The 13582-nt window shown below is 36.3% G+C and overlaps 1 protein-coding gene across 3 annotated transcripts in view; it reads right to left on the minus strand.

Moving 5' to 3' along the window:
- Positions 1-3913: 3913 nt before the first annotated feature.
- sgms1b (sphingomyelin synthase 1b) overlaps positions 3914-13582 on the minus strand; it is a 36971-nt gene continuing 27302 nt past the window's right edge. For all 3 annotated transcript variants that reach the window (XM_022669351.2, XM_049464861.1, XM_049464862.1), the window contains 3 exons: positions 10940-11093; positions 9552-9718; positions 3914-8256 (listed from right to left, as the gene is read on the minus strand). In XM_022669351.2, coding sequence (XP_022525072.1) covers positions 8083-8256; positions 9552-9718; positions 10940-11093 — 495 coding nt within the window. In that variant the 3' untranslated portion in view covers positions 3914-8082. The remainder of the gene's footprint in view (positions 8257-9551; positions 9719-10939; positions 11094-13582) is intronic.

Consider the following 13582-nt stretch of genomic DNA (forward strand, 5'->3'; position numbering starts at 1 on the left):
TTAATTTGTAGAAAACAGCTTCAATAGCTTTATCTCTGTTATAGTAGTAGGTTTCCTTCCATTAACTGCAGCTTCTTCTTTAACTATTCTTTGCCAGAACAACTCAGGGTGAACTTAGGGGCTGTTGTCTTGCTGCATGACCCATGTTATCTTTAGATTTAGCATACAAGCATTTTCATTGAGAATTTGTGAGTATATATCAGTATTAATTGTTCCATCAATGATAACAATTCAGTCTGACACATATGCAAAGAAACAGGCCCAAACCTTGATACTACCGCCATTGTGTTTCACAGATGGGATAAGGTTTTAGTGCCTTTGGGCTCAGAGTGGTCCAGCGGGTTAAGCGCTGCCACTATGATCAGGAGATCGCTGGGTGGGTACAGTAGATGGAGCTCTTTCCCCTCATCACTCCACAGGTTGATGATGATCAGCACAAGGCATCTGTGAGCCAATGTATAGCAGCCAAATCACTTTGCTTTCTTTCAAGCGCGCTGTGACACTACTCGGTAATACTGCATCAACAGCAGTTCAAAAAGAGGTGAAGTCTGACTTATCATGTGTTGGAGGAGGCATGTTCTAGTCTTCACCCTCCTTGTTTTGGGGCATCATTAGTTATAGGGGGAGTCCTAATGAGTGGGTTGGGTAATTGGCCATATAAATTAGGGCGAAAATGGGATAAAATGAGAAAAAAATACAGCGCCTTCCTTACTATCCACAAAGATAATGCTTCTCATTTAAACTGAAAAGCACTATTTTCTTTATATCCAGCCGCAAAGCATTGTTCTAAAAGCCTTGTGGCTTGTCATGGTGAGCATTAGTGCACTGAGGACAGACAGGGTACACTTTTGTTAGTAGAGCAGTGGCTTTTTTCCTTTGCAACCCTGCCATGCACACCATTGTTCAGTGTTTTCCTGATGGTGGTTCTCATAAACAATAACATTAGACAATGTGAAAGAGGCCTTCAGTTGCTTAGAAGTTACAGTACCATGGGTTCCTTTGAGACTTCGCCAACTATTACCCACCTCACTTTTGATGTGATCTTTGTTGGTCGACCACTCCTGTGGAGAGTAGCAATGGTCTTGAATTTTCTCTATTTGTACACTGTAATCTGATACATTCTGAGTGTGGATTTGTGAAGTCCAAATCTTTAGAGATTTAGAGATAGAGATAGAGTTTTGTAACCTTTTCCAGTCTGATGCAAATCAACACCTTTTTTCTGAGCTCCTAAGGAATCTCCTTTTTCAATGCCATGATACACTTCCACAAACATGTATTGTAAAAAGCAGACTTATAGACAAATAGACCAATGTTCTTTAAATAACTCATACCTGTTTATTGTCCTATTGATTTAGAAAGAACACTTGCAATAATAAAATGTTCACGTACTTTTGCCTCTCACATATACAGCTCTGGAAAACATCACTTCAGTATCTGTATCAGTTTGTCTGATTTTGCTATTTATAGGTATTTGTTTGAGTAAAATGAACATTGTTGTTTTATTCTATAAACTACAGACAATATATCTCCCAAATTCCAAATAAAAATATTGTCATTTAGAGCATTTATTTGCAGAAAATGAGAAATGGCTAAAATAACAAACAAATATGCAGAGCTGTAATGCAAAGAAAACAAGTTAACATATTCATAAAGTTTTAAGAGTTTTAAAAATCTATATTTGGTGCAATAACTTCATGCATCTCCACCTCCACCAGTCTTACCCACTGCTTTTGGATAACTTTATGCTGCTTTACTCCTGGTGTAAAAAATCAAGCAGTTAAGTTTGGTTTGATGGCTTGTGATCATCCATCTTCCTCTTGATTATATTCCAGAGGTTTTCAATTTGGTAAAATCAAAGAAACTGATCATTTTAAAGTGGTCTCTTATTTTATCCAGAGCTGTATGTAATACTAGATCATTATTATCAATAAATAAATGGCATAAGCCTAATATGTGTCTCATTGATTTGATTTGCTTTTCCATTTCTACTTTTAGGATTGGTATAAGTGTACTGCAATCCTGAACTAAAATCGAGCTAGTGATATGATCCATTTAAAATATATAAAAACATTAGATTAATTGTATATGCAGCACTATATTCTAAGTCTTGTCCGTACCTATAGACCCATTACCTCCACTAAACAACACCTTAAGACAACCCCATTTTTAAATAGTCTACTTACTTTTAGTGGCCAGGCTCTGTGGTAGAATCAATCTCACCAGTCCAGGAATAAATAAGCATGTGGACTCAGCTGAACAGAAGACTTATACGACCCAAGGACAAAGATTGCCTGATCATTCAGTGTTTTACAAGCAGTGATTAGTTCTGAACACAGACCGCTATACCTTTTCATACCTTTTCTAAGATAAGAGAGTTGCATAACTATTGAGATAATGTCTACAGCATGTATACAGCAAATCCATAAATGCATCCATCACTAATAACATATTTTCCCTCTTAGTTTTGCCTGTCCTATAAATATATAGAGTTTAAAAGCTGACATCTGCATTTTGTAAGCTTGAAATATTTAAATATTCATAAATTAGAATTTTAACAATGTTTTTTGTGTTTTAAACTGGTAAAAATACATAAAAAAAATAATTTTCAGATTAAAAACATTCAGATCCATACATTACAATTTATTTGATTAAAAACTCAGGAAGACTAATTTAGGCCGAAGGTGAAGATTTAAATTAATGTATCTAAAATGTTTGCATTTTTTTATAGATATGAAAAATGTATGAATCTGATATTCTTTATTATGAAAGACTGATTTTTTCTTTTATGAAAATGTATCAATCTGATTTTTTAATACCAAAATTAGATTAAATTAGAATTTTTAAAATATGAAAATGTATGGCTCTGATTTTTTTTTTGTTGTTGTTGAAAATGTATAGATCTGATTTTTTAAATATGAAAATGTTTGCACATTTTTTAATGAAAAAAGTATAATTCAGATTTTTTAAAATATGAAAATATATGCATCTGACTTTTCAACTTTTCATTGTTATTTTTATTTATTTATTTTTTTTTTTTGGAATACACACTGAAATCAGCACCCACTGCATTAAAAAGCACTTCCTCTCGGGAGCACGTTTCCATTTAAAGTTAGCTAAAGCAATTATCTCCGCTTTTTTATCAAGAAGGCGTGGGTGCACACTGCCGAGAGGGTGCTTTTCCTGGTGGGGGCGCAGATTTAGGCATAACACTTGCTTTACACACGAGGTCAGTGTTGAGAGCAATGAATCACAACAAAAACAATATACTGTAATAAAAATGAGTTTGGGATAATATCTTGTTTTGCTAACAGACTGGGAGGGTTTGGGTTATCTAATGTTTTTATTAACTGCTGCTAAAAATCTCTATGAAACATAAAGTTGCATTCTTTTTAATAGAAGAACACCATCATAAGAAGTGCTTTCAGTAGACAAAATTGAAAACACAGGACCCAATGCTACTGACGTTTTTTTTTTTTTTTTTAAGAGTGGAGAAAATGTAAATGTACAACATAATTGACATGCCAATACATCATCATAATAATATTAATAATAATAATAATAATAACATCTGTAGGTATATTATTTTAAATATTAGGTGATAACTGATCAGTTTGTGTCATATGTTTACATAATTCAGGCATTGCATGCATATTTTTTTTTTCAAACAACAGTAAATTTAATGTGTAGTAACGTGTTGTAAAGGTTGTAAAGTGACCTTTAGTTGGATTTATATATATATATATATTTTTAAATGTAATTCCACAAGTTCCCAAATGTTATTGTGAGTCACTATAGGGTGGGCTTTAATTCATTTTAGCAAATGTGTCCCCCCCCTAACCCTGGTGTAAAATCTGGTCCAGACCCTAAGGTGAGACACGGCCTACAAAATGAATCAGGCCACACAAAAAAAAGAGACACTTCAAATGTTGTCATTTATTTGCCAAAAAGTGTTAGCAGCCTTTTTCATTTGACATTTTACAAAAACAGCTTATAGTTATTGGCTTGTGGAGAGAGTTCTAACCTGCTGGTTAAGCAAACAGAACAACACGGCAGAACAAAACCTCTACAGACGAGACCAATCCACTCTCCTGCCCAACAGTCTGGAGTTAAGGCAGAGACCACACACAGGCCTTTTGGCTTTGACAATAATAACAAAAGAACATTACAGAACAGAACAGAACATGAAGAGCTGTGAAAATCCACTGAGTGGAACACTTACAGAAACACAGCAATAAATAACTCAACACAAAACAAAAAAAAAAGAATTTTACAGATATTGGAGTTAGCTTTGTGGTCATCACCGCTTCAATAATACTTCCTTTTACAGCTTAAGAATTAATATGCTCAGAAAAAGGGAACTAGTAAATAACTACTGCTGGCAAGAATCAAAGCAAGAACAATAACAATGTAACAATCATTGATGTTCCCATTGAACTTAAGGTTAATATGTTACAATAAGGGTACATTAATTAACATTACTTACTTTAACTAATTATTAATTGACAAAAATGATTTAACTAATGTCTTAATTAATTTATTCATTATTATTTACAAAATTTCTTAAGCATTAAAATGTAGTAATGCTTAATAATAATAATAATGTCTTAGCTAGTATTAATTAATAATTAGTGGAGATATTACTTAGCCATTTAACAGTGTTTATTACCGTCCTAAGTACAGTTATTTGTGACCCTTATTGTAAAGTGTTACCAACTTGAGATATGAGTGTAATTTTTTTTGTTTATAAGAAAAGTGAAGGGGAAAACAATTACAAGCAGTAGTAACTAAAGTAAATGTACAGTATAGTCATATCAGAATATTAATCACAACATCCCTGTTTCTACACAATGTCTACACACTGATCATACAGGGGCACTGATCTGTAGTTCTGTAATAACGACAGACTGTAGTCCTGTTTCTGTTTCTCTGCATAATTTATTGTTATACTCCTTTCACCCTGTTCTTTAAATGTTCAGGAGTGGATTAGATGCAGCAGTGCTGCTGGAGTTTTTAAACACCGATTTTGTCACTGGCCCCAACTCTATTACACACTCCTACCTAGCACTGCAGTGCAGTGAGACACTGACAGAGTGCACGCACACTAATGCAAGAGTTCATGCACAAATGCCAACGTCCAAAACGTCCACAGTCCTGCAGTTACTGTGGTGGTTAAATAAAACACTCAGTGTTCAGGGAAAGACAATAGAGGACAAAGACATAAAGGCAAGACAGTAGACTAGAAAAAAAAATGCAAGCCAGTACTAAAGTACAAGATAAATTGGATTTTGCTGTCAATGCTTATGCTTAACAATTTTGAACAACAAAATTATGCTTAACAACAGCTTGTGCTTAACAATTTTGAATGCAACTATGTGCAAAATGAGTCCTGTTGTGAGGTGTTTAAAAACTCCAGCAGCACTGCCGTGTCTGATCCACTCTAAACCTGCATTTACACTGGCAGGCAACCACTCATTTCCTATAGGAGGGTGCGATCTGTAGCCGGAACACGGTGACAGAGCAACAAATAGATTTGCAAACTTTTTGCAAATGAATGACACAGTCAGTAAAACAAATGCTTCAGACCAATCACAAACAAGGGTCTGTCCATAGTTTCTGCTCTGTGAACTATTAATTCCGAACATGACAGAGAGACTAATAAGCACTGTTTTTCTTTCATTTTATTTCAAAAATGTTTCTTCCCAATTTTGCTCAGCCAATTACCTAACCCACTCACTAGGACTCCACCCATCACTAGCAATGCCCCAACACACCAGGAGGGTGAAGACTAGCACATGCCTCCTCCGACACATGTGAGGTCAGACGCCGCCTCTTTTCGAGCTGCTGCTGATGCAGCATTGACGAGCAGCATCACAGCGCGCTCGGAGGAAAGCACAGTGTCTCGGCTCCGGTACATCAGCTCACAGACGCCCTGTGCTGCAGACATCACCCTCCAGTGAGGTGGGGAGGGAGCGCCATCTACCCACCCGGAGGAAGCAAGGCCAATTTTGCTCTGAGCGCTGGCAGGTGATGGCAGAGCTGAATGATCGGAAGAGGCATGTGGGGCATCACTAGTCCTAATAAGTGGGTTGAGTGGGTTGAGTAGGAAATTGGCTGTGTAAAATGGGATACAAATTGAAAAACAACAACAAAAAAATAGTGGACGGCTCATAAGTTGCTTGCTAGCATGCTAACCGGCTATGCTGATTCACGCCCACTCGCAAAACAACGCAAACAGCCTTAAATAGCCTCAAACACACCCATAAAAGACAAACGTGGGGCAACAGAAGCTCTGAATCTGTTGCTGCACAGTTTGTGTTGGTAATGATCTAGTATTCAGTGGTTGTTTATTCATCAGGATGCTGCCCACAGTACCCTAGTGTCTGGATACTGCTGGTTGGTGGACTACTCTGAGTACTAGTCCAGCTGGTTTGTTTAAAAACTACAGCAGCACTGCAGCACAACACACACTAACACCTCATGCACCACCATGCTGACCAGTGCTAATCACTGCAGTGCTGAGAATAAATTACCCACCACCCAAATAATAATAATAATAATAATAATAATAATAATAGCCACATGATCTGTGGTGGTCTCTCATCTAGAGTTCTGAGTATGAAAGAACAGGGTAAAAGGAGGATAATAAAATATGTAAAGAATACAGAGAAACATATTCAGGACTACAACATGAAATATTCTAAGATCACTGTGTAAAATATAATATGAGCAGGTTAATTACGAATTAATCATATTTATAAATCAATTCTACCAGCAATAGTTATTTACTAGTTTAATTTTCTCTTCATACATTTTTTTTGCAGGAAACAAATATCTTGCAAATAACTTTCATTAGAGAAAACTACTGCCAAACATCATAACTTTCTGAAAGTCTTCTGAAATAATCCAATACTAAGTAAGTATATAGTGCCAAATATTTTGAGAACAGATATGACATACACTGCCTCGCTTTCAGTGAATACTTCAGTATATTCAAAGTATTTAGAATCAACTTGTAGGTAGCATTAATAGCATATGGTTCACTTCTACAGGCAGAACAATTGACACAAATTGACATTTCCTCTTGAATCGTCAATAGACTTAAAACAGAAGTCAATGGGATGATCCTGAAAGACGGCAAGTCAGCAAGTTTGTTCTTTTTTTCTATTACAAAAAAAAAAAAAAAAAAAAAAACAGAAGGACAACAAAAACATATACATAACCGTATATCCATAAACCACAAGATTAGTGTACAGTCAAGAAAAGGCACTGAGGAACTTGTCTGCTTTTACTCTATATATATATGTACACATATATTTATACATATATATTACATATATATATATATATATATATATATATATATATATACTTTTTAAAAATGTACAATTTGTGTGAAAAATACTTTAATTTTCCGTATAAACTTGTTTTATTTTTTTTTTGTGAAGTTGTAAATGTTTGAGCGAATCGCTACAAAATATCAATTCTCTTCGAATATGCTTCTACCTTCCACTAGAGGTCTTTTTGTTGGGGGCGGAGTCTACGAGATGGCAGTTAAAGGGACATTTGTACTTGTACTTTGCATTTGAGCTCATCAGATAATCTCAAATCTCAGATCATCTGAAACGAGGACGACATTGTTTACTGCCTTGTGGGAGGGGTTAGAGTGCAGGTATGTCAGTCAGATTTATTTTTTTATTTTTTTAAATAATAATTAAATTAGGCTCAGTCATGTCAGATCACACACAGAAACATTTATGCTAATGCTAATGCTAACATGTGCTGCTGCAGCTGCTATAAAAAAGTCATAAGCCTGTCTACGTCTACACTCTAACTGACCTCCGGTAGCACAATGGGTGTGAAACGCAGATGGAACGTGGGCAGTGTGTGAGGAATGAAGTGCTTTGGAGGAGTTTTTGACAGTCACAGTGCCTTGTAGCTCAGTACTAAAGGGATTGGCTTGTACAATAGGAGATTGTTAGGTCATCATCATCATCATCATCATCACCATCCTCATGTGATCGAGTCCTGGCACTTATTAAGGCAAGTGTTTTGATTCCCCCCTCCTCGGTTGGATACTGCAGTTTAATCAGAGTCAATCCTGCTGTACTTCACGTGGCCCGACTGCAGCGATCGCCATGAGATGGGCATCTGGTAGCTCCGCGGTACCACGTCTTTCACGTTCTGCTCCAAGTACTGGAAAAACCTGTACCACCACACGCGAGAGATGAAGTTGGTCCGAGACGGCCTCTTTAGATCCTGTACAAAGAAGAAACAGACAGCTATTAATATATGGTTCAAGATGCTTTTCCAAAAGCAATCACTTGACTAATGCTATGAAAAATATGAAACATTGTCGATGGGAAATTTCATGCATATGTAATTAAAAAAAAAGGGCGAGAGAGGAAGACAAACAGAGAGAGAGAGAGAGAGAAAGAAAGAGAGAAATCCTGGCCCATTCTGATAGGCCTCCCCTTATGCTTACTTGGCCAATGAGGTTTCAGTGTGAATGGGACTTGCAGCACGTAAGAGAGCAGAAGAGAAAGATGTGCATACAGTGTAATTTAACTCCACAAAACTCTACAGCTGATCTGTATTAGTTCTGTACAGTTTAAAGTTCTGTAGTTCTGAGTTCTGTATTAACTGTGGTTGAAGTTAAATTACTGCAGAGAGCTGCTGAGGACATACGTGAATAAGTGCAGGGAGATACTGTACTCTGTACTCTACTCCATTAAAACTAAAAAGTTGTATTTTATAGTAAGTACAGACTTAAATTACAAAACTTTTTTTTTTCTTAGACAAACACTTATTTCAGGAAAAAAAATCATAAGTATCCTAGAGTCTCCTGAAAATAACATCCAGCCAGTGTGAATGTGTTCTATACTATACTTTGTAACACCAGCAGATGACATGGCTCCCCAAACCAATGATCATCAGTTAATTTTGCATTTCATTTGAGAAAAAAAAGGAACCAGAGTCTGGAGGAAGAGTGGAGAGACACACAGTCCAAACTGCTCGAGGTCTGAAGTGTGAAGTGTGAAGTTTCACCAATCAGTGATGGTGTGGAGAGACATGTCATCTGCTGGTGTTGATCCACTGTGTTTTATTATCAAGTCTAAAGTCAGTGCAGTTTTGTTTTCCTGGAAAACCTTACAGCACTTCATGCTTCCCTCTGCTACTGACAACTTTTATAGAGGTGTGGATTTCATTTTCCAGCAGGACTTGGCACACTGCCCACACTGCCAAAAGTATAAATTGGTCTAATACTCTAATTTTCTGAGATACTGATTTTGGGGTTTTCATTGGCTGTGCGCCATAATCAACAACAATAAAAGAAATAAACGCCTAAAATAGATCAATCTGTGTTTTAATACATCTATATAATATATGAGTTTCACATTTTCAACTAAACTACTAAAATAAAATAACTTTTCAATGATATTCTAATTTATTAAGATGCCCAGGTACGTAAATCATACAGCCCAAAGAAAACCAAACAGTCACCAACAAGCCTGTGTAATTGTGAACCATTTTTAGGAAGATTTAGGACTTACTGGCTGGTTGGCCATGGTGTGGTACCACCAGAAGAGGCGTGTAGTGATGAAGTAAGCTATAACTACATCTATAGTGTAGTGGTCATGAGCCAGAAGGATGCAGAAGATCCCAACAGCGCACAGCAGCCCGCAGCCCCAATGGTAACACCAGAACCGCCGAGGAGAGTCTGTGAAGCAAAGCAAAATTCAACACCTTTACCTTTCTTAAATTAACAAGAGTGTACTGAGGTGTAACTCAACTTTAAATGAATAAATATCAAATAAACAAATGGATTAATAAACAGAATTAACTCAAACGAAAGGCAAAATAATACCAAATAAATAAATAAATAAGCTGATCTGATAATGAAAAAGCAAAAAAAAAAAGAAATTCTTTTTTCCAAGATGCAAGCTCTTGAACAGTGAACAGTCTTACTTTTCCCAAATTCCAAATAAAAATATTGTCATTTAAAGCATTTATTTGCAGAAAATGAGAACTGGCTGAAATAACAAAACAGATGCAGAGCTTTCAGACCTCAAATAATGCAAAGAAAACAAGTTCATATTCATAAAGTTTTAAAAGTTCAGAAATCAATATTTGGTGGAATAACCCTGGTTTTTAATCACAGTTTTTAATCATGCATCTTGGCATCATGTTCTCCTCCACCAGTCTTACACACTTATTTTGGATACTTTATGCTGCAAAAATTCAAACAGTTCAGCTTGGTTTGATGAATTGTGATCATCCATCTTCCTTTTTGAGTTTCTTTGATTTTACCAAATTGAAAACCTCTGGAATATAATCATCATCATTAAGTGGTCTCCTATTTTTTTTTTTTTTAAAGAACTGTATATAGACATTTTAATGTCCAAGAAATGTCTGCCTCTACTATGCTAGTGGTGGTGGTAAACTACCCAGCTACGGTTAGCAAACTTTACTAAAGCTCATTGATTATCTGTTTAGCAGAAAATTAGCCAGCTCGCTTTTTTCCACGGCTGCAGCGTTCTGTTTGTGTGCTATCATGTTCTATATCTGACAACCCAGGGTGTGGAAATGGAACTGGGGGAGCGGTGGTGAGCAGATTCAGAGGCCACAACCCACACAGATTTCTATGATGTACAGTACAGCTCAAATAAGAATATACTGACTTAAATAGAAAAAAATATATATACATGCTCCCTTAATATCTAATGAACTACTACAGAAAATATTATTTATTATAATATTATTTGATTCTCTAAATTAAAGTTAACTAAAAATAACTTTTAGGGTGCCTCCCAAACAAACACAAAATTTTAATTTAAATTTCAGCAGCTAATGCCTAAAAAGCACCACAAGGTGGCTCTGTTGTCCAAATAGAGCTTCTGACCATGTGAAATTAGTGCAGAGGTGAGTAACGCTTGTTTACATTCTTTCATGAAGAGATAGGTGAGTGTCAGCATGACCGTGTGGCCGCTGTACAGGTAGTCTCCACACAGGTTGTGGGAGCCGGTGATGGTCAAGCCCCCGCCAGCAAGCATCTTCATCCCCCGCCGCATCTGCGACTCCCAGTCACCATACAGCTGCAATACAGTACAGATACGAGAGTGCATACGTTAGCCATGTGCCCAAATCACAAACCACAGCAGGAGTATGCAAATTGGTTCCTCCTAAGTTCCTCCTTAGTTGAAAATATGGTGTGCCAATATGCAAACTACTGCAGATTATGTATAAAAATATCAGTCTTCCCATTTGTACAGCATGTTTTTCCCTTCTCTCTCTTACTCTTTTAAAACTTAAAAACTCTCTGGGCCCCATTTAAGTGATCTATATACGAGCCATGCACCATACAGCTTGACTTAGGGAGTATCAGTGTGTCTTTGCTATCATAATGATGGGAAAAGTACTCTGTGTTTGGCTCGAAACACCCAAAAGGCATATGCATCAATTCTCTTAATTAATCATGGGGGTATTTTGGACTTAACATGAAATAAACCAGTCATTGTTTTACTTATCATTCCCTTTAAGAGCCAGTCGTGCACTGACTTTGGCGTATTGCTATTTTAACAATGCAGCTACCTGGACATGTACAACGCTTTAATTTAATCCTGGATATATGGAGATATATAGAGCGCATTTTTAGTATCATGACATTCTGGATCATTGACTTTGTTACAAAAGACTTTTTTGTTATCTGATAAAATTCTTGAATTTTTTTATGTCTCAGTAGGGATGTGTCATATTATATCGTATGCAATAGTAAAATTAAATTCTCATTTTGTTGCAGTAGGGAGTTCTTGAAATATTTATTTTATTGAGTGTTTTGTAATATCATCACCAAGAGTATCGTTATCGTGAAAATACCGTGAATGATTGTGATATTACTTTAGGGCCATATCGCCCACCCCTATTACGCAGTCACCATGTTCAGGACAAACTGTGGCGAGAGGGTTATTAAGCTAACCCTGCACTCTTTTGTGTTCATGAAATAAAACAAAACATGAAATAAACCAGTCATTGTTTCACTTGTCATTCCCTTTAAGAGCCAGTTGTGCTCTGACTTTGGCGTATTGCTATTTAAACAATGCAGCTACCTGGACATGTCCAACCCTTCTCAGCAGAGGAAGCTTATTTACGAGAACAGCAGTGTTATTTAATTTTGTATGTAGTTTATTGTTGAATGTAAAATTGGGGTTTGCGCACTGCTGCATGACCAGACTGTTGATGTCTGTCTGTTTTTTTTTTCCCCAATCAGTGGCGCACCAGTTTTCCATTGCCAAGATAGCAACATGCCAGTAATTTATCTGAACACATGTAACTTCCTCAACACCACACCCACATAGACTGTTGGCTCTCTATCTTTGTGTGTCTCTAAATTTATAAATGTGACACTACTTTGTACTTTGACTATTTATCATTCAGAAAGTAAAATCAAGCACAATTACTGATTTGGATTGTGAAAAAAAAAAATACAAAATATTAGATTTAAAAAAATTAAGTATTGGGAGTGCACCCTACAGTTCAAACGTCACTGAACTACAGGATTGAGATGGTTATTTAACTTTTTGGATTTGGCCTTTTCAAGTCACCCACTTATCAGAACATCTCACATTGTAGCCATTGCTATGGGAGGAAGCACATTCTGGCCTTCCTGCTTCTGAGTCACACAAAGCCAGTGACCCCATCCTTGTATGGTCGTTTAGGGTAAATCATTACAAAACCAAATGCTCATTCTACCATTTCAAATTTTGTTAAGAAATCTTAGAAATCAGACACAGCTTTTTTATCCCAAAAGTAACAGTGAGCAGTAGGGGTGTGCCATATCGTATCGTATGCAATAACATCGCCAATATTTTTCAATACTGTGAACGATATTATACCCTGAAATATCGTGCTATTTCACCCACCACTTATTATTACATCAGGGTTCTACTTTTTTGCTGTTTTTAGCAAAAGAAAAATTCACACTGTTCTTATTTCCCATTATATATCTACTAGAAACAGATTATATCTGTCCAGTATCATTTATTTTACTTTAATCCTGGATATATGGAGATATTTTAAGTGTATTATGACATTCTGGATCATTGACGTCTGTATGTCTGATAAAATTCTTATTTAATATCTCAGTTATTTTAATATCTCAGTTATTTTAATATCTCAGTTATTTTAATATCTCAGTTAGTTTCCCTGTTTTTCAATGCTCAGAATCCCACAGGAGAGAAATCCACAACGGAGCAGCTATTATTATTATTATTATTATTATTATTTGGGTGGTGAGTCATTCTGTGCTGTTCTCGTACAGTGGATCAAATGCAGCAGTGCTGCTGAAGTTTTTAAACACTGTGTTTAATCTCTCACTGTCCTCCACTCTGTTACACACTCCTACCTACAGCTGAAACACCTTGTATATAAAGTAAAGTCAGAGAGAGAGGCTCTGAGTCTGTTGCTGCATGGTTCGTTTTTCTGTGTTGGTCTTCCTTGCTCTTTTTATTATTTCTATTTGGTGGACTTTTGGTGTTCAAGAACTCCAGCAGCACTGCTGTATCTGATCTATGCTTTGGGGTTCTGA

The sequence above is a fragment of the Astyanax mexicanus genome, chromosome 15 (assembly GCF_023375975.1).
Source record: "Astyanax mexicanus isolate ESR-SI-001 chromosome 15, AstMex3_surface, whole genome shotgun sequence".
NCBI lineage: Eukaryota > Metazoa > Chordata > Actinopteri > Characiformes > Acestrorhamphidae > Astyanax > Astyanax mexicanus.